Source organism: Penicillium nucicola (genome assembly GCF_028828085.1).
Source record: "Penicillium nucicola strain IBT 29836 chromosome Unknown utg000007l, whole genome shotgun sequence".
NCBI lineage: Eukaryota > Fungi > Ascomycota > Eurotiomycetes > Eurotiales > Aspergillaceae > Penicillium > Penicillium nucicola.
In genome coordinates this window covers 488,968-509,345 of record NW_026643131.1, presented here as the reverse complement: position 1 = coordinate 509,345, position 20,378 = coordinate 488,968, and the positions used below count along the sequence as shown (strand labels likewise).

The following is a 20,378-nucleotide window of genomic DNA, read 5'->3' as shown; positions in this document are numbered from 1 at the left end:
AATCTCTAATAGGAGAGGGAAAGAGGGGCAAAAAAAAAAATTAAGACACAATTCGTTATGGTTCATCCTAGTCAGTCTGAAGCAATACTGCAGAAAACCAAGCCTAAAATGTTGAAGTAGAAGAAGTGAACCCGTGATTGACACCGAGAGTTGTTAGACAGGTGAAGCTGTGGCGCGTGCGGGCCAAGACCTCGAAAAGTTCCCCAACAAGTGGATTCATCCTTCCATCTACTCGACTGAACTTCACTCGATTGATCCAGTACATAATGGTTCTTCCTCGCGCCGCGCTTCGGTCGCAGCTATCGGTCGTTAGCACCCCCGTGTCGCTATGCCGGCGAATCCATTCATCGCCGTTCAGATCGGCCGTCGCACACCCCGTCACAGCACACGGCCCTCCTCCTAAAGCCCCGGATGCTTCGCCAGAGTTCAAGGAATCAACAGGGTTAAATTCTCAAGCATCCGAGGCCGAATTAAAGCGCACCCCCACACTTACTGCCGCGCTCAAGAAGCGCTTTTGGAAGGATGTCCATGTGAACGCAAAGCCCGGTATGCACATAACGGCTACGTCGTCTCTGCGCTGACTAGTCTGATCTTTTGGATAAATCACTAACGTATTCGGCTCAGATGAGTACGAAGTCCTGCTCGACAAGCGACCCGTGAGAACGCCCTCGAAAGAAGTGCTCTCCATTCCTCCGACGAAGCCTCACCTCGCTCATGCCATTGCTCTCGAATGGGATGTGATGACATCCGCGCAACAGGCCCTGAAAAGTCACCTCATCCCCATGACCTCCCTCGCTGCCCGTGCCGCTGATATTGCCCGCGAAGACGCCCAGGGCATGGATACCACCCGAAGCCAAATCATCAAAACTGCCATGCGTTATCTAGACACCGATACCCTTCTCTGCTGGGAGCCCGAGCGGAGGGAATCTCACTGGTTGGAGCGCAAGTCGGACGAGACTGTCGAGCGTACTGAGACTCTACGGGATATTCAAATGCGCGTCGCCAAGGATATCATGGCCTTCTTGTCTACCAAGGTCTGGCCCGGTCTCGAGATTATTCCTATTCTTGACTCGGAGAGCATCTTGCCTCTCTCTCAGCCTAAGGCTACGAAGGAGAGTATTCGCACTTGGGTTTCGGAGCTATCTCCTCATGACCTGGCCGGTCTTGAGCGTGGCATCCTTGCCTCCAAGAGTCTTCTCATCGCGGTTCGTCTGTTGACGGAGTGGAGTGAGAACTTCCGTCACATCCAGCGCCACGACGTGAACAAGTTTGGCCTTGAGGAGGCGGCTGAGGCCGCGAACTTGGAGGTGAAATGGCAAACCGACATGTGGGGTGAGGTGGAAGATACTCACGATGTTGGCCGGGAGGACTTGAAGCGACAATTGGGCAGTGTTGTTGTTTTGGTCAGCGGAGAAACTCGATAAGCGGAGAAAAGATATTGTATGATAGTTGATCGTGATAGATTCTAGACGGATTGATCTTAATCTCGAAGCAAGTGTGTGTATAATGAGAGATACTCTTGACAATGTTGGGCTCTACAGTACAATCGCGATTGCGATCGCCATCAAGGGCCTGGAGTTGCCAAGGCGGAGAGATCAGCGTCATTTACCCTCCCCCCCCAAAACAAAGTCTCTCAAACCCCTCGAATTTCCTCTTCCCATTCCCTTCAAGTGCATATAGAGATATATGTATTGGGAATAGTTCCAACATGTCAGAACGACCCGAAGGGTGAGTACCCGTGCCTGATCCATGGTTATCAATTAGGAGGCGATGTCATCAGCGGCTTCCACAACTTCAGGCTTCTGTCCTCGAACCCCTGCCCCGGTTGCATCATAGCTTTTCATGTGATACTAATATGCCGCTTCCCCCCAGGCACAAGCGCTCTCGAAGTGCCATAGCACTTGCCCTCCTCCACCGCGATAAATCCAAGGGCGAAGACAAGGAAATGGACGACGATAACAACTCGGTGACTTCTGCCTCTTCGAATGGCGCCTCCTTGAAACATACCCGTAGCGGCAGCCGTCGCAAACAAACCCAAGACCCGAGTCCTCCCCCGGCTATTCAAGAGTCCAACGAGGAAATGGACACAGTGGAAGACCTGCCCTCCTTGACTCAGATGGAAAATGGCAGCATGTCTTTGGAGCAGTCAGTTCGCACATTTCGTCTGTTCGAGATCCTGCGCAGCGGTGATACCACTGCGATCTCCAAGGCCATCAATGATACCGCAGACCCACAGGGTGTGAATGGTCTGAACGGAACCACCGTCCTCCACCTGGCTCTGCAATGCGCCGAGCCGCAGGTCGTGGAATATGTGTTGTCCGCCGCAGAGGGCTTGGATATAAACTCGCGAGACCGTGAGGGAAACACGCCACTCCACATTGCGGCCCAGCTGGGCCGGGGCCCTTTGGTTCGTGAATTGCTGAACAGGCCGCTCATCAATGATGCCATTATCAACTATCGAGGTCAGACGGCGCTGGATATGGCTCGTACCCCGGAGATCTTCCAGCAGCTTCAACTTTCACGGTCTCTCTTCATCGACAGCAAGAACCAAGAAATCCAGTCCTTGATCGCAAACGCTGATTACAAGAATCTGGAATCCCTGCTGGAGGAACCTCGCGTTGAGGGTATCATGGATGTGAACAGCCAAGAGTTGGTTACCGATCGGACCACCGTCCAGTCTGGTGGTACCTTACTGCACGAGGGTGCCAGGAATAAAGATGCGCAGCTCATTGAGATTCTTCTGACGCATGGCGCTGATCCATTCCGTCGTGACAAGAAGGGAAAGCTTCCACAGGATGTCACCAAAGATGATAAGACTCGTGCACTCTTGAAGAGATCTCCGGCTGCTGTCATTGCTCAACGTGGTATCCAGGAGAAGGCTATTCTTGGAAATACCAATGCTCAGGGACTTGCTGGCCGTGCCTCTATTGGCGAGGCGCCATTAGCGGGCAAGGATGCCCGTGAGATGAGAGGCTATCTAAAGAAATGGACCAATTATACTACTGGGTACAAGCTGCGCTGGTTCGTTCTGGAGGATGGAGTTTTGAGTTATTACAAGCACCAGGGTAAGTTGAACACATAAGTCTCCTCGAGTGACTTCATACTTTATCTTGTGAATCATACTAATTTGCTTGAACAGATGACGCAGGATCTGCCTGCCGTGGTGCAATTAATATGAAAATTGCTAGACTTAATATGGACGCACAAGATAAGACACGCTTTGAAATTCATGGCAAATCATCCGTCAAATATCATCTGAAGGCCAATCATGTTGTCGAGGCAAAACGCTGGTTCTGGTCTCTCAACAATGCCATCCAGTGGGCTAAAGATGAGGCAAAAGAGGAAGAGCGACAGCGTTCGAAGAATGCAGATCTCCTCCGCCAAGCTAAGATTGATCAGACTGAAGGACGTGCCGCAGACACTCCTTCTGAATCTGGTCTTTCTCACAAGCCCAGCACCAAGGGTCTGGCACCACCATCTCTGGGAGGTGCTAGTAGCAGTGGCACGAGGTTGAGCACATATGCATCTCGCACCACCCTCGATATTCCGGGGGGAGACGAAGACGGTTCCGTTTACGGTGGCTCATATGATCCTCCCAATGACATGAACAGATCTATCAGCCATGTGACGACTGCGCCTGAAGGAGACGACGACGAAGAATTTGTCGATTATGCTTCCAGCCATGAGCACGAGATGCCGGCAACTGATAAGGATGCTTTGAATATCACTGCACAGTCCGCAAAGCTACAATTGGACCTTCTTGCAAATGTAGCCGCTTCTCTGCAATCCGAAAAAGCCAAGAACCCGGAAATGACGATTGCGGATCCTGCCCTTGAACAGGCTCTCGGTGCTTATGAAGCTGCGGTCAGCAGCCTGAAGGGTCTGGTGCAAAACCTTCTTAAAATCTCAAGGGACCGAGACCAGTACTGGCAGTCCCGTCTCAGCAGAGAAGAATCCATTCGTCAGATGTGGGAAGAAAGCATGGCTCGTGTGGCTCGTGAGCATGAAGAACTGCAGTCCAAGATGGGCGAGTCTGAAGAGAAGCGAAAGCGGACCAAGCGAGCTCTGAAGGAGGCCCTGGAAAGTGCAACTGGCAGCAGTCGTTCCATTGGCGGACCTTCCCGTGTCCCAACTGAGGGCCCGAGTTTGGAAGCAAGCCAAACCGAGGCCGGTGCTCCAGAAAAGGCCAACGAAGAAGAGCAGCCTGTTGAGCCAGCACAAATTAAGCCTGCTCTCAGCAGGAGAACCTCCAACATTAGCAGTCTCTATAATTCAGAGTCGGACGGTGAAGAATTCTTCGATGCTATCGATGCTGGTGAGATTGAGGTAGAAGACTTCAACAGGACTGAGGACCACGAGGTCAAAGAGCCCAAGGATGAGAGCGCCGAGCTTCGTGCTGTCAAGTCTTCTTTCATCAAGCCTTCCTTCAAGGGTTACGAAGAGCCCGTGAGAGAGCGCCTTAAGATGGATGCTGATGACAGGCCTAAGATTTCTCTTTGGGTAAGTATTGAGTGACATTCCCTAGTTGCATAGCATGCTCACCATTGTTCAGGGTATCTTGAAATCCATGATTGGAAAGGACATGACGAAGATGACTCTTCCGGTGTCCTTCAACGAACCAACCTCGTTGCTTCAGCGTGTGGCCGAGGATCTCGAATACACTGACCTCCTCGATATTGCTGCTGATCGGACTGACTCCATGGAGCGTCTGGTGTATGTTGCCACGTACGCTGCCAGTGAGTATGCCTCAACTATTGGCCGTGTGGCGAAGCCCTTCAACCCTCTGCTTGGTGAAACGTTTGAGTATGTCCGTCCGGACAAGGGATATCGATTCTTCGTGGAGCAAGTCAGCCACCACCCTCCAATTGGTGCTGCGTGGGCTGAGTCGCCTAAATGGGACTATTGGGTGAGTATATTCTACGCTTCCACTCCATGAGAACTTACTCATCGCATGTATAGGGCGAATCTTCTCTCAAATCCAAGTTCTACGGTAAATCCTTCGATATCAACTTGCTCGGTACATGGTTTTTGAAGCTGCGACCCTCCTCCGGTGGAGAAGAGCTCTACACTTGGAAGAAGGTGACTTCATCAGTCATTGGTATCATCACGGGTAATCCTACAGTCGACAACTACGGTCTGATGGAAATCAAGAACTGGACCACCGGTGAGGTCTGCTATCTCGACTTCAAGCCTCGCGGCTGGAAGGCCTCCTCGGCCTACCAGGTAACGGGTAAGGTTGTCGATAGCGAGGGCTCCCCGAAGTGGAGTATTGGTGGTCGCTGGAACGACAAAATATATGCTCGCCACACACCAGGCTTTGAGGCTCCAGTCTCTGGTCAGGATCCAGAGTCTTCCAAGACCTTCCTGGTTTGGCAGGCTCATGCTCGTCCCACGGGCGTGCCTTTCAACTTGACTCCATTCGTCATCACGCTCAACGCTCTCCCTGAGGGTCTGACGAGTTGGCTTCCCCCTACCGATACCAGATTGCGTCCTGATCAGCGTGCCATGGAAGATGGTGAATATACATTGGCTGCCGATGAGAAGCACCGTGTTGAGGAGAAGCAGCGAGCCAGACGCAGGGATCGCGAGACCAATGGTGAAATCTACTCGCCGCAATGGTTCGTTCGTGACCAGTGTCCTGTCACTGGTGAAGAGTTCTGGGCTCACAATGGAAAGTATTGGGAGTCCAGGGATGCTCAGGATTGGAGTATAGCCGAGGATATCTTCTGAGCAATGATGGATCCTTGGGATACTTTGCTTCGGATACGGGGACATGACTCTCTAAAAGGTTGCTAGGGCCCTTTGCTTTCTCTCTTTGCTTTGTACAAGAGTTCCAGTTACCATGAATAAATGCATAAGTTCTATCTCGTGGTCGTATGATCAGATTGTTATTGGATTACCGTCATTTCTCTGGCTATGGGCTTGTCTTAGGCTCATAGAATGACTATTATATACCACACGAAGCTTTTTATCTACTTATGCATCATTGAGCCACCGCCTCTACTTTCCTCTGCTTTCCTCTGTTTCTCTTCTCGCTATGCCCTTGGCAAAAATCGGGTTTTTGGTGGGTTACTAAGCGTGGACTGATGATTTATCCGATTCATTAAAATGCTAAGGATTTGAGGTGAAATATGAGGTGAAATTTGATGTAAATCCAATACCCAAAGCGTTAGCAATTGGGGGTGGCTTTTTAGCATTACCTGATTAATATCACCACGCTGATCTATAGCAATGCAAGTCCGACCTGGAAACTATGATTTGAGGATGTGTGTGCTTGCAAACATGAAAGCCAATACAGAGCCCCGGGTTCCCTAGGAAGATGATCTTGGGGAGGACGATATTGGCCAGATTGTAGAGCAGCAAGATGATAGTGAGCGCATGGAGACTGAGCTTTTTACGCGACTCGGGGAATATGTTGTTTAGACGTCGTGTTGTCTGTTAGGCTGGGCCTTTGACATTCGTGCCCTTACGAAAATGCATCATGTTCTCAGTTTAAAAGACCAAATCCGAAGAGTCATGGAATTAATATCAACTAAGCTTTGAAGCAAGCAAGCAATGCATAGTTATGGGGTTGATTCTCTGCAGTCGAGCTTCGAAAGAAAGGAACTCACGTGGACAGATCTTCTATCAACCGTTATCAGTCACGTGCTGCCTAAAAACATCCCCAGGACAATCCCGGGTGTGGGCTCACTCGTTCCCCCTCCACACTCAATTGACATCACAATGGCAGGATACACCTGTATCCAGTGCCTTCAGGTCCTCCGCCAAGGAGTCCGGGCATCGGCTCCTCCGGCTCGCCTCCAAAGCCTCGCTACTTCGCAACGGAGAAGCGCAGTCTCCCCGTCTCTGATCCGAAGCTTCGGCTCTCATCGTAATGGCCGATCGCTGGGCACCAAGCCAGCAGAGCAAACCAAGCCCGTATCTGCGCACTCCTGTTGCGCGACTACGCCATCACCTACGACCATCGCCCAGAGAGGTCTCGCAAGCAGGGCCTCCCCCATGCCCGAAGATAAATTGTTCCACCGTTTCACGTACTCGCCCTCGGACGCCATCCGCAAGCGCGCCGAGTTCATCAAGCAGAATGCTTTCTGTCCACACCCAGATCACCAGCAGACCCGCGCCCCGGTCTCGCCGCACGACCCAGAAGCAAGAAAGGACCCCAGCGAATCAAACCTCGCCCCGGCCCATTCGCATTTCGAGTGCCCGGACTGCGGTGTACCAGTCTACTGCTCTGAGGGCCACTGGATGGATGACTTCGAGGCCCATCTCGAGATCTGTGATACCCTCCGCCAAATCAACGAGGATGACCACGACTTGCACTCCGGCCGTTCCTTCCCCGAGTTCAATTACCCCGGTCCTCAGGATGACAACTTCGTTATCAACATGACAAATTGGGATACCTACCTTTACACTCGCGAGTTTCCAGCTATTAACCATGATCGCTCTATGCGCCAGGTGACTCGCATGCTCACCTACCCGCAGACTATTGGCAGTGTCTTGCATGAGCTGAGTCCCTACGGTGTGCGTTCCGGCGGACGTCTTACGCCCGAGGGCTTGAAAAGTATTAGCGGTAAGTTGTACATTGATTGCCACCCAACTGAAACTGTCTCTTGCGGTAATACTAACCACAACCGTTTCAGCCCTCCGCTACTCCCTGCACCCCCCAAAGGCCGGTGAAAGCACCGATGTCAAGGGTCTCCGCCTAAAGGCTCCCCCCGTCCGAATCTTCATTTTGGGTGCTCGCGCTGAATCTTCTTTGCCCCGTGACGTCTGGCTGCAGCTGCAATACATGTACCCGCGTGCGCTACTGCACTTGATCTTCATCGGTCCCGAGAGCATGGCAAACCGGGACACCGAGTTCCCGCTTCCCGAGCGCACCCCTGAGAACCCATTCGGTGGAATTGTCGAGGACAGACTCGGTGGTCAGATGAAGATCACTACTTACGTTGACTACTTCCACACCATGAACAAGGCACAGTACTTTGGTCCTTTCGATCCTTACCTTGATTGCTTCATGCTGTTCCACCCTGGTCTGGGCCACCCTGCCAGCTCGCATGAGTGGGAGGAGACTCTGCCTCAGCTTCTTGAGACCAAGGTCCCTATTCTCTGCACTGGATACACACAGTGGGATATGGAACGTGATATCAATTGGGTTAGCGAGAAGTGTCGCGGTGAGTTTGATGTGCTGCTTGAGCCTGGTGAGAACATCTTCCGCAGTCTGCGCTGGGATTTGAATGACCAGGATCCTCACGATGTGTCGTGTGGTAACTGGGGATTGTGGGCCTTCCGAGGCAAGAGGTATGTGTTGTCTTTTTGACCTGTTCGTGGATGTTGGCTGACTTTTGCTACAGATACGAGGCTACCTTCAAGAAGGATGAATAGGCCAGTATAGCTTTCTGTACAATATTTTCAGGATCCTGTTTGGAGCCGCTGTAGTCGATAACATCAATTTCAATTCTCTCCCAAGTTCTAACGATTGAGTTCCTATCACGTTCAAGGTCTAGGGGGATATAGTAGAAGCTCCAATCTATGGACATGGAATACGCGCAAGAAGCCGATGATACAAGTTGATGTGAAAGTTCGAATGTACGGGGTAATTCATAGCCAAAGCAAAGTAAAACTCGTTGATCTTATACTCGTCAATTGACAGGCTAAGTGCAAAGAAATCGATGCAAGCATCAATGCAAACCAAGAATCTAAGGTCAACCAAGACAGAAAGTAAATATTAAAGGTAAAATGCTTGGATGACATCAAAAGGGGGAACATGAGAATGTAAAGAAGGGTATAAACATCGGTAGATCGGAAATCACGTCAAAAGGCACCGTAACCAGGTCGAAATAGAGGTTAAAGGTGGTGTATCAGTGAAAAGAATATATAGAGAAAAAAAGATCCAGTGAATAGAGACATGTGAGATGTCAGGTGGAACCATTGTCGAATGGTTAGCAGTCCAGCCACCGAGGCTAAAGCTGACTAGGAGCGACAAATGTCGAGATCGTCAAGATCTGGAAGCCAGGAGATTCGATTCGCGGTGATTCAAATTGACCAATGGCGGTGTATTTAAGCCAGAAGAAGACCGGCAACAGCGGCAGCACCGGCCGCAATGGCACCAGAGAGCTGGAGGGAGGCTGCGCCACTGAAGGGAGTGGGGGTGGGAGTCACGGAGCTCTCAATGCCGGAGCTCACACTGGTGGCCTTGACCAAGGGAGTGGAGGAGCTGGGGATCCGGGTGAGAGAGGCAGCGGAGGAGATGACAGTGCTGGTGGACACGACTGGGGGGTCCAAGTCGACTCGGGGGTCGGGGTCGAAGTTGGAGTCGAGGTCGAAGTCGGGGTGGGAGTCGGGGTGGATGACGGAGGAGGTGTGTATCCAGAGGGCACCAGAGTCAAAGTCTGGGTGCTAGCAGGAGCTGAAGCAGCTTGAGCGGCGAAAGCAGGCGCAATGGCCGAGAGGAAAACAAGAGCCTTGGTGAAGTGCATGGTGTTTTGCTTGAAAATACTATAATTTGAAATTTGGAAAAGAAAAGAGAGAATGGAGCTGTAAAAGAATGCGACAGCCCGTGTCTGGGGGAAGAAAAGAGTGACACTGTTTTACACAGGAAGAAGATGAAGAGGAGAGAAGTCCAGGCGAAGGGAGGAAATGAGTTAATCTCAGCCGCTTATCCCGTTTGAGGAGATCACGTAACCTCCTTGGCCCGGCGACGATTGGAATGTTGGACCGATTGTCGCGCTGAATTTGGAGATCAGGTCGGTTGGGGTTGAGTAGTAGGGTTACAGCGCATTGCGCTCTTCGCCTGCTCATCTATCGTCAACAATTAACACTTAACTTACGTGAAATCTACATGTTGCTGTGGTCCGGCCTCGTTGCCAATTTCGGATATGAGAGCCTAGTTTAGTTTCATCTCAAGTGGATGTGGATTAGCGAATCAGCAAGCGGATCAAGCTGATCAAGCTAAGCAAGCTGATTCGACAGCGACATAACAATCACTCATTGGTACAGAGTGTAAACCAGAGGACAAATGCCCAAGTCGGGGTATCAAAACAAAACAAAAAAAAGCAAAAATAGACCTCCCAATCATCCCTTTTCATAGCAAATAGGAAAAAAAAAAAAAAAATTCGTCCGTCAGGTCATGACTCATGTCAAGAATCAATCTCAACTGGCTTAGAAGGACCATACAGCCGTCACAACCAGAGCAACAGTCACCCAGTATCCACTAGCATGCAGCAGAGTTGTCATGATAGGGCTGGCGTCTGAGGTGGCCGCACTGCTATCGGCCTTGGTGGTGCCATTGGGCAGAGTGCCATTGATATAAATGGTCTCAGTGCCATTCACGTTGACCACACGCACCACACTGGAGTTCTTAGGCACGGTGCCATTGAAGAGCGATTCGTAGTAGGTGCTATTGTTGTTGTTGTCGCATCCACACTCAGAGTACTCCTGGCACACACAGACGACAGGCAAAGACTCGTTCTTGTGATTGTTCTGGTTCATGTAGTGATAGTTGCTGCTGTAAGGGTAGGCGTAGGCGCTGTATAGCCAAAGACCCGGGAAGAAGCCCAGGGCTGCACCACCGAGAACGTAGGGGGCAATACCACTTGCGGAACGAGAACCAGACCGGTAAGGAGTTGTGGCACCACCGGCATAGTAAGTGCCCCCGCCATAGGAAGCTCGAGTGCCGGAACCCGAGGATGTGGTGCCTCCAACGTTGCTGGTCGAGCCACTTCGGCTACCGGAGCTACTGGAACCACTGCTACCGGAGCTGCCACTGCTACCACTGCTACCACTGCTACCACTGCTGCCACTGCTGCCGCTTGAGCTGCCCGAGGAACTGCTAGAGGAGCTGCCCGAACGACCACCACTGCTTCCTCCGCTAGAGCCTCCGCTAGAGCCTCCACGGCCGCCGCCACCTCCACGTCGTTTCTCGAGATCGACAAACTCGGAGATATCTTGGACAGTATCTACCGAATCCTGTCGTTCAACGAGAGCCGTTGAAGGGATCGTTAAGGAGGTGACGCTAGTCGCGAGTAGAAGAAGGGATGTTGCCCAGGTCAGCTTCATGATGAACGAATAGACGATCAAGTTATAGTTGAGTATTGATCTTGATGTGAGTAGTCTGGAAGTGGCGAATAGAAGAAAAAGAAGAAGACGAAGAGAAGAAAAAGAAAAAGAGCCAAGCGTCAGATATAAAAGTTGCAAAGATGACGAAAGACCCTTTTTTTCCGGGCACAACAAAGGCGCAAAGTCTAAAGCGAACTCAGCCTCGGAAATACGAAGACACTGCCACATTCCACTTGGGGCAACTTTCCAGAATGTTCGTGCATAATTGCATATGCACACTTTCTTTGGTCGTGGGAGATGACTACTCACTACTCACTACTGACACACTAACTGGGAAACTATTGTAAACTATGCTGCTAACTGCCAACTACTAACTACTAACTGACGGTAGACCCGACCCCGAGATTGGGCACCTACCAGGTCTCTCCCCTCCCCCTGGAACTTCACTCTTCTCATTCATATCTCAGGCCTCTCATGGCACGTCAACGGGGTCTTTCAAATGCCTCTGCCGCATCCTCGGCTCCAGATCAGGTATGAGTCCCCCCCCCCCCCCCCCCCCCCCCCCCCACATTTCCCTCCCGACAAGGCTGACCTCATGGCACGTAGGAGCTGGGGAGTATGTACGATTACCTCGCCAAGATCATTCTTCTGGGACCAAGTGGTGCTGGCAAGTAAGTCACCTGAAAGTGACACGTGAGTGCTGTGCGATGGGAGTCACTGATGCCCAACCAGGTCCTGTGTATTACACCGATTCGTCAAGGATGAGTGTGAGCCAACTCCTTCCGGGGCTGAGCGGATCGGGAAGTTGACAAGTGGATAGGGCGAGTCCTCTCATCACAAACCATCGGCGTCGAGTTCGCGTCCCGGATTGTCAAACTAGGTACAGGCGCGCGACGGATCCGAATCAAGCTACAACTCTGGGATACCGCTGGCACCGAACGCTTTCGATCCGTCTCCAGGTCTTACTACCGTGGCGCCGCGGGCGCGATCCTCATCTACGATGTCGCTTCCTACACCTCCTTCGCCTCCCTTCCAACCTTTCTGATGGACGCGCGCGCCCTCGCTTCCCCCAACTTGTCCGTGATCCTAGCTGGAAATAAGGCCGACCTTGCATCGGATGCCCACTCGGAGTTCGAGGATAATATGCGCCCACCTCCAACCCCCTCCAGCACATCGAGCAGAATGTCGTCTGTGCCTTGGGATGCGAACGGCTCCATTCGATCCAGTCACCTGGGCCCGGGGACCAGATTGACGGCGACGATGATATCGGATGGTCGGGATGTGAGCTCGGAGGAGACCTCTCGCTGGGCCGCCAAGTCCAATATCCCCGTTGCAGTAGAGATATCTGCATTGACTGGGGATGGCGTGGAGGAAGTCTTCAACCGGCTAGCGCGCATCATTTTGACCAAGATCGAGCTCGGAGAGATTGACCCTGATGACCCTCAGAGTGGCATCCAGTACGGTGATGGCGGTCTATACGGCCATGGCAGTGATGCTTCGAGTATCAGAAGTCGAGCCACGTTAGATGAGAATTCCGTGCCTCTACAGCGCAGAGCTCCCAGGCGAAAGAGCAGAGCGGGCACTGGGAACGGCTGGAAAGGTGGAATGAGAGAATGGGAGGACGTATTCCGCTTGGGCTCTGGCGGCCGTAGGAACCAAGGCTGCTGTTGATCTCCTGCATTTCTTTTGTTTCTTCTTCTGATTCTAGGCGATGTTTTGACACTTGGTCTTTCTTTTACCAGCTGCACGATACCCCTGACATTCTTTCGAGGTCCTTTCTACAGACATAATTCAACTCGATACAAGTTCAAAGCTCTTGATTCTTTCTTCTCGCACATTTTGGGTCATCTCTCATCAAAATTCAGCTAAATCACAACGCCCTCCCGCTTGCCTCAATAAGTTCTAACATTCAGACATCCCTACTCATCAATTCCAGCAATCAAGGTCTTGATACCCTTGCCAGCCTTGACCTCCGTGAAGGCCTGCTCAGCCTGCTCAAACTTGACCGTGCCGGTAATCAGCTTCTTGACGTCCACCTTGCCGGTCGACACCAGGCTGACTGCCAGCTTGTAGTCTCCGCTACCATAGCGGAAGCTACCCTTGATGTTGAGCTCCTTGGAGCAGGCAGCCATGATGGGGAACTGGATCTCGCTGCGGCCCATGCCACCCTGCACGTAGGTACCGCCATTGCGCAGGACATGGATACCGGTGTGGACAGAGGGCTCCGCTCCAGAGGCGTCAATTGCTACGTCGGCACCAGCTCCGAGGTCGTTCTCCTGCTTCATGCGCTCTGCATTCTCGGTGGCTGGAACCTTGCTGGGCATGAAGGTCGAGGTTACGGCGTATTGCTTTGCAAAGTCCAGACGGGCCTGCTGAATATCCACCGCAATCACCTTGGAGGCCCCAAAGGCAGTTGCCACGGCACAGCACAACAGACCGACTGGGCCTGCTCCGAACACAACGACCGACTGGCCCGGGCTGACACCAGCTTGGCGCACGATGTGGACCGCGACACTGAGGGGCTCCATGAGGGCACCCTCTTGGAGAGAGATGTGCTCAGGGAGCTTATAGCAGAAGTCCTCGGGGAGAACATAGTACTTGGCGAGGGTTCCGTCATATGGCGGGGTGGCAGCAAAGACCATGTTCTCACACAGGTTGTACTTTCCCCCCTTGCAGGGCTCGCAGCGTCGGCAGGAAGTACCTGGCTCCATGGCGACCCGATCGCCTACCTTCAAGGACTTGACTGCCGATCCGACTTTGCTGATGATACCTGCTGACTCGTGTCCGAGAACCATTGGGTCTTTGACGACAAACGAACCAATCGCTCCGTGCTCCCAGTAGTGTACCTATTGATCGGTCTGTCAGTCTTTCTGCTGTCGATGTTCATGTGATTTGTAGCGAACATACATCACTGCCACAGATACCGGTGAACTTGACATTGATGATCACATCGTGGGGGTTTTTCAATTCCGGGATAGGTCGGTCTTCGAACTTGACCTTGTGAATGCCCTCGAGGACAAAAGAGAGGTTCTATTCTTTTTGTTAGTCTGGGCTTTGAGGAATTGGTATTGGGGATAAATGTTACCTGAGCTGTAGTCATGATGAATGTTTGGGGGGGGGTGAATGTGGGGGGGGGGGGGAGTTGTGGGGGAGAGAAGAGGGGAGAGAAGAGGAAAAGAGGAATAATAAAATGTAGAGATTGACAGAAATAACCCGGTGACCCTGCCAGTCCCTCTCTATATATACCTTATATAATATATCTCGTCCCTCGCGGCAGAAATGACCCTCGAATTCAACCGACAGCACCGAAGCTCCCAAAGTGGACCGGGGGACTTTTAGCCGCGAGGGAATTAACCGTCGCGGGATTCTTTACCCCAAATCCAGCCCAAAGAGGCAATGAGGTCAGAGTGAGCAGAACTTTTGCGCTTCACGTGAACTATGGGCTATGATGTGTTCTTTACCCTAGGGTACATCTTTGATCCTGTAATACTGTATACTGTATAGACTCCCTAAGATAAACCACTCCAATACTTCAATCACCCGGTAGAAGCAAATATGTCAGTACCTAGCATTGATAGCATTTCATACCATTCAAACCATACAAACCGTACAAACCGTACAAAGTCATAGTGTCATATGCATGTGCCATTGTGGCTGGTGAGCTGCTGACATCTTGATCTGCCAAGTCTTCCCGAGGTCGGGATTCCGGAGACCTCCACTTTCGTCCTCCGCTTCTTCACGTCAACTTCGAAGCATCATGGTTCGATATAATGCTCTCGTCCTGCAGGGGGCGATGCGCAATCTTCGGTCCCGATCCGATCCCGTCCGCATTCGCTTCCTGCAACAGCGCCAGTTTGGAGCTTCGGCTCAGCACGCCAAAGAGAACCAATCGTTCAAGAGCCAATTGTACGAAAGTACCCAGCAGCGTCTGAAGCGCGAACGTGCAGAGCAAGAGCGCTTCGCCCAGTATCAGCAAACTCAATCCCCAGCTGGTCGCTCGGCCGCGCTGCTCTTTGGTAGGCGGGAAACTCGCATTTTCTTTTCTCGCGGGTCGCGTTGCTAACGGGGTGATAGCTTTGGTATTTTTCTCAACTGGTGCTTATTACCTAGGCTCCATTAAGCCTGCTGCCCTCCCCACCTCCTCTACCACATCTCTCTCGGAGATTGAAGCTCCGAAGCACAACATCTCGAAATCCAATCTCCAAGCCGCTTGGGCCGATTTCGTGGAGATTCTAGGAACGGACAACGTTTCGACAGCAGATGGTGATTTAGCCTCACATGCCGGATCGGATTGGTCGTCTTACTCCCCCAAGGAGGGCGAGAAGCCCTTTTTGATTCTCTATCCGTCCAGTACCGAGGAGGTCTCGAAGATCATGAAGGTCTGTCACCAGCGAGTGATCCCCGTTACCCCTTATTCCGGTGGCACAAGCTTGGAGGGCCACTATGCATCCACAAGAGGTGGTGTTTGCATTGACTTCCGTCGCATGGACCGCATCTTGCAGCTCCACAAGCGGGATCTCGATGTAGTAGTGCAGCCTGCGGTCGGATGGGAGGAATTGAACGAGGAAATCGCTAAGGATGGACTTTTCTTCCCCCTGACCCTGGCCCAGGGGCCATGATTGGAGGCATGGTGGGAACCGGTTGCTCCGGAACCAATGCATACAGATATGGCACGATGCGCGAATGGGTGCTTTCGCTGACTGTTGTACTTGCTGATGGAACAATCATCAAGACTCGACAGCGTCCCCGAAAGTCCAGTGCTGGCTATGACCTGACCAAGCTTTTCATTGGAAGTGAAGGCACTCTTGGGTTGGTAACAGAGGCAACCCTGAAGCTGACAGTCAAGCCCAAGAGCCAGAGTGTTGCAGTCGCAAGCTTTGGCTCCATCCAAAATGCTGCTGAGTGCGTGACCAACGTTGTGGAGGCGGGTATCCCGGTGGCCGGTGTTGAGATCTTGGATGATATCCAGATGAAGTGTATCAATGCCAGCAAGACAACCAGCCGCCAGTGGCAGGAGTCCCCCACTCTCTTCTTCAAGTTTACTGGAACCCCAGGTGCAGTCAAGGAACAGGTCAGTATGGTACAGAAAATTGTATCTGGAACCTCAGGAAAGTCCTTTGAATTTGCCCGTGGTGAAGAGGAGATGCAAGAACTTTGGAGTGCCCGCAAGCAGGCCCTATGGAGTGTCATGGCAATGAAGAGAACCCCCGATGACCACGTCTGGACGACAGATGTCGCGGTTCCAATGAGCAAGCTGCCCGATATCATCGAGGCTACCAAGGAAGACATGACCAAGAGTGGCTTGTTGGCTGGAATCTGTGGCCACGTTGGTGATGGCAATTTCCACGGTAAGCACCCCAGAACGATGTATCTTGGTATGGTATTTTTTTTCAATCTAACACACATTAGCCATCATCTTGTTCAATGAGAGCGAAAAGAAAACAGCCGAAGGCGTTGTTCACCGCATGGTGAAGCGTGCCGTGGAGATGGAGGGCACTGTCACTGGCGAACATGGCGTTGGTCTTGTCAAGCGAGACTACCTCGAACACGAGTTGGGTGAATCTACAGTGGATGCCATGCGCCGCGTAAGCCTACTCCGTTCCTATAACATCGTCTACTGCTCGTATCAATCATGACCACTAACATCTGTGTTCTCATTCTAGCTGAAATTGGCCCTTGACCCGCTTCGCCTTCTCAACTGCGACAAGGTTGTTCGCACCGAGCAGCCGGCAGCCGGAGAAGTCAAGGAATGGTAAATGTTTTTCAAAGTCTTTCCATTGCGATCTCAGTGGCCCAAACTACATCAGGACAGTAATGTTGCAGCCCTCTAATCCGAAGAATCTGAGCCAGACCGTTCATGGTGGTGATGGTGGTGGTGCTGACGGTGTCGATGAGAACGCTCTTCATCATCACTACCACTCGGAGTGCCCGAACCGTAGCGGGGACGCTCTTCATCTCCATAATGGCGCTCGTTGCGGTGCTCATCGCCGCCACCCTCGAACCGCTGGCCAAACCCTTCCTGTCTAAAGCCGGGATTCTCAAACTCGTTGTAGCCGGGCTGTGGCCTGCCATAGCCAGAACCGGCCTCTCTGTACACATTAAGTCAATATGGGAAAATCCAATACATAAGCTAATCCAAACAAACTTACTGCGCAAATTCTCCACCATAGATTGGGCGTTCCATGCCTCCAAAAGCAGGGGGTTGGCTCTCTCCGTATTCATATCGTGAGGTTTGCTGGAAGGTTTCTCTTCGTTCTTCCTGGTAATAGCCCTGGCTTTCTGACTGATATTGATAGTGCTCCTCGCGGCGGTAGTCGGTGGGTGGAGGTGCGTAACCGCCAAAGGCTTCGCGACGCACTGGAGGCTCTCCATACACCGTCTCGCTTTGATATTCATATCCGCCAGGACGAGGACGGAGCTCTTCGTGGTGAACTGGAGCTTCTCCGTAACCTGTGTCGCTTGGATACCCATAACCAGTAGGACGAGAAGGCGGTGCTTGACTGTACGAGTCACCATATTGCTCGTGGCTCTCATGGTGAGATGGACGCTCATAGTCATTCCCACTGTCGTACTTTGGAGACTCGGGACTTTGCCGCCCAGGCTGAGAGTTACCACCGTTGAGGATCATTGAGCTCATTCCTCCCACAAGTCCACCAACCAAGCCACCCAGAGCCCCTCCTCCAATGGCCTGAGATGCAAAGCCCTCAATACCAGAGCTACTGGACTGTTGACCTCCGCCAGAACTCCCTTGGCCTTGACTTGGAAGGGTCAGTGGCTTACCACACCCGTGTCCACAATCTTGCACGCCATCCTTATGGTTTTTGCCTTCGTAGACGCCATCACGGCTTAGCTGCTCACGGAGAACATCGCGTTCCTCGTCCCCTTTCTCACTCCACCACTTCTCAACTGTCGAGAACATGGTCTGGCGCATATCCTCAGCTCCATCGTTTCCATATTCGCGTAGAGCGGGATGGTGGAAAACACCGGAGATGATTCGGTCCAGAGTTCGGTCAACATCAGCGTCCTCGTCATCCCAGCATTGCATGAGCTGAGGAACCGACCACTTGACGATAGCGGACGCAATACGACCAGCTGGTTCATTCAAGATGTTCGAGAAGTGGTCCTTGGAAAGCATCGAATGAGTCGGGTTTGAGCAATCATCGTCGTTGAATACGATATGCTGCTGCTCTCGGCTGCTCTGGATAACTTCAGAAGAGCCCGTCTCTAGCTCCGATTTGACCTGTTTGATGATGGGCAGAACGTAAGGGGCCAAGATGGAAAAGACAAAAACTGTGATTTGATCCTGGATTTGTTCGATCAGATCCGGCAACACTGGAATTTTTTCAATGGCTTCGTTGATCTGTTTCAACAGTCGATCATGCCACTCGAGGACGGGGTAGATCTGTTTGTGGACATTGCTCAAATAAAGAGCCCATTCCTCAGGTTCCCGAGGGCTGACGTTCTGGCTTTCGTGTCTGGCATCATCTGCCTTGGACTTGAAATCATCCATCTGGCCAGCTTCATCGTCGCTGTTACCAATGAGACCTTCAGGAATTTTGCTCAGTAAGTCTTGCAAGAAGCTTTCCGATGGGCTTTGGTTTTCAGAATCGGTAATAACACCTTCCAGCGACTGCAGTTCAGATTGCATTGTTTTGTCAGACAGCTCTCCAAGAACCGAATGGAAGAAATCGACACCGCCAAATGTACCAGTCACGATTGGATAGACATAGTCATTGGCGCCTTCCACTTCCAATTTAGTATTACGTCCGACATGAGGGAATACCTCTGTCTCTCCCAGTTCAATCAGGCTGAGCTCTGTGTAGTTTGAATGAGCAGCATAGTCCTCCAGGCAATGTAGTCCAGTTCCAAGCAGTCGCAGAGCTTCGTAGAGGTCGTTCTTGTTTCCAGACTGACCATAGCGACGGCCTAGCTGGATCGAGCGACCAAGCACGCGGCGAATCAAAGCGGCTGAAGTATCAATCCCCATGTCTTCTGTTGCGATGTAATGTTTCAAGCCTGTCCCAGGGGGGCGTTGGATTAGATTGGTTCTCATAATACTGGCATCATCAACAACATACCGGTTCGAGGGTCAATTGAAAGCTCTCGTCTTTCATCAATAGGACCACGCAGGCGATGATCGTAGGAACGTGCATCTTCTCCCTCGGCGTATCCCAGGGGATTATCAATGTGTTCTGTAGGTTGATAGCATCCTAGTCGTTCAGTGGTCACTTCAAACTCTGCCGTTCCGTAGCTAAAGGGACAGTTCAGTAACTCTGACAGTGAAAGCCTGGTAATAGTACTTACCCAAAGCTCATGAAGCCCAGAACCCATATCAGAATGCGAATCGCCTCGGCACTAACATACTTGACAGTGCCCACATCAACTGCCTGGCTGTAGTCACGCAACCAGTTGCCAAAGTACACCCGTTTCACATCAAGTTTGCTAAACTTCTTGCCACCGGCCACTCGAGCCAGGAAAAGAGTAAGAAGGGTATCCTCGATATCTCCATGGCGCCAGTTCTGGCCCTCGAGACGGGAAAGGGACGCGATGTTACCGGCGCCAAAGGCATGAGCTTGGCCAGAGAAGGCGACCAAGATCAATAGGGACAACCCTAGGTTCTGTAGTGACAACAGACCCATGCTTGAGAACAACAGGCAACCACTTTCAATAGTACTAATACAAGTAAGGAGAGAAGCGGAAGAAAAGAAAGGAGAGGGCCAATATTTCAACCCCACCTGCGCGTGTCAAACATGGTGGGGGATGCTCATTTGATATGACTTCTTGGCTGCAGCCGGTGTCTCCCACTAGTCCCCGGGGGTTTCTTGGCGTCTTGGCAGCTGCATCTCTGTGACAAGGACACGCATGAAAGAGATGTGGCAATCGGCCCAATAGGGTTGCTTCTTCCTGAAGAGGGGGGGGGAGGGTTGATGTATATGGAACAGAGAAGAAAGGATCAGGGGGAAGTCAATCTATACCCGAGAAGAGTCAACCCATATGAGACACTAGAAATGAAAGGAAAGAGTGTATATTAGCGGTATGGAATAATTCAAGAGTGATAGGAAGAGATGAAAAGAGGCGAGAGAAAAGAGAACAGAGAGAGAGAGAGAGAGAGAGAGAGAGAGAGAGAGAGAGAGAGAGAGAGAGAACGAGTTATGCTAAATACACACACCCCTTTGGGCTTATATCACCACCCCTCTACGCCCCCCATTTTTTAGAGACAAATAAAAGCAGGTGATAGGTAGTTCTTTTCGCCTTTCCCGCTATATATAATACATAGAATACGTCAGGCAAAGAAACTCTATAATTTGACTTATTATTTCTAG

The 20,378-nt window shown here is 51.5% G+C and overlaps 9 protein-coding genes across 9 annotated transcripts; 5 read left to right on the top strand and 4 right to left on the bottom strand.

The window, feature by feature from the left end:
• Positions 1-266: 266 nt before the first annotated feature.
• On the top strand, positions 267-5,730 carry N7511_007248 (ATP12 ATPase F1F0-assembly protein; the record flags this gene model as incomplete). Its single annotated transcript, XM_057129625.1, has 7 exons — positions 267-546; positions 625-1,403; positions 1,463-1,497; positions 1,873-3,065; positions 3,140-4,500; positions 4,553-4,906; positions 4,960-5,730. The coding sequence occupies 7 exons, from the start codon at positions 267-269 to the stop codon at positions 5,728-5,730; spliced, it is 4,773 nt and encodes a 1,590-aa protein (XP_056982693.1).
• A 993-nt stretch (positions 5,731-6,723) lies between these two features.
• N7511_007247 (putative mRNA processing protein (Mss51)) lies at positions 6,724-8,382 on the top strand (the record flags this gene model as incomplete). Its single annotated transcript, XM_057129624.1, has 3 exons — positions 6,724-7,570; positions 7,641-8,298; positions 8,352-8,382. The coding sequence occupies 3 exons, from the start codon at positions 6,724-6,726 to the stop codon at positions 8,380-8,382; spliced, it is 1,536 nt and encodes a 511-aa protein (XP_056982692.1).
• A 675-nt stretch (positions 8,383-9,057) lies between these two features.
• On the bottom strand, positions 9,058-9,476 carry N7511_007246 (putative extracellular serine-rich protein; the record flags this gene model as incomplete). Its single annotated transcript, XM_057129623.1, has 2 exons — positions 9,058-9,256; positions 9,352-9,476. The coding sequence occupies 2 exons, from the start codon at positions 9,474-9,476 to the stop codon at positions 9,058-9,060; spliced, it is 324 nt and encodes a 107-aa protein (XP_056982691.1).
• Positions 9,477-10,158: 682 nt separating this feature from the next.
• Positions 10,159-11,055, bottom strand: N7511_007245 (uncharacterized protein; the record flags this gene model as incomplete). Its single annotated transcript, XM_057129622.1, has 1 exon — positions 10,159-11,055. One exon carries the CDS (start codon positions 11,053-11,055, stop codon positions 10,159-10,161), a length of 897 nt encoding a protein of 298 aa, XP_056982690.1.
• Positions 11,056-11,529: 474 nt separating this feature from the next.
• On the top strand, positions 11,530-12,726 carry N7511_007244 (putative Ras family GTPase (Rab4b); the record flags this gene model as incomplete). The annotated part of the gene is made up of 4 exons (XM_057129621.1): positions 11,530-11,586; positions 11,662-11,726; positions 11,788-11,822; positions 11,876-12,726. The coding sequence occupies 4 exons, from the start codon at positions 11,530-11,532 to the stop codon at positions 12,724-12,726; spliced, it is 1,008 nt and encodes a 335-aa protein (XP_056982689.1).
• Positions 12,727-12,974: 248 nt separating this feature from the next.
• N7511_007243 (NAD(P)-dependent alcohol dehydrogenase) lies at positions 12,975-14,155 on the bottom strand (the record flags this gene model as incomplete). The annotated part of the gene is made up of 3 exons (XM_057129620.1): positions 12,975-13,901; positions 13,963-14,085; positions 14,141-14,155. 3 exons carry the CDS (start codon positions 14,153-14,155, stop codon positions 12,975-12,977), a joined length of 1,065 nt encoding a protein of 354 aa, XP_056982688.1.
• Positions 14,156-14,812: 657 nt separating this feature from the next.
• N7511_007242 (FAD-binding oxidoreductase) lies at positions 14,813-15,674 on the top strand (the record flags this gene model as incomplete). The annotated part of the gene is made up of 2 exons (XM_057129619.1): positions 14,813-15,071; positions 15,130-15,674. The coding sequence occupies 2 exons, from the start codon at positions 14,813-14,815 to the stop codon at positions 15,672-15,674; spliced, it is 804 nt and encodes a 267-aa protein (XP_056982687.1).
• An 8-nt stretch (positions 15,675-15,682) lies between these two features.
• N7511_007241 (FAD-binding oxidoreductase) lies at positions 15,683-16,811 on the top strand (the record flags this gene model as incomplete). The annotated part of the gene is made up of 3 exons (XM_057129618.1): positions 15,683-16,403; positions 16,465-16,640; positions 16,719-16,811. The coding sequence occupies 3 exons, from the start codon at positions 15,683-15,685 to the stop codon at positions 16,809-16,811; spliced, it is 990 nt and encodes a 329-aa protein (XP_056982686.1).
• A 71-nt stretch (positions 16,812-16,882) lies between these two features.
• N7511_007240 (Het-C domain-containing protein) lies at positions 16,883-19,694 on the bottom strand (the record flags this gene model as incomplete). Its single annotated transcript, XM_057129617.1, has 4 exons — positions 16,883-17,144; positions 17,205-19,071; positions 19,134-19,306; positions 19,360-19,694. 4 exons carry the CDS (start codon positions 19,692-19,694, stop codon positions 16,883-16,885), a joined length of 2,637 nt encoding a protein of 878 aa, XP_056982685.1.
• Between the last annotated feature and the right edge of the window lie 684 nt (positions 19,695-20,378).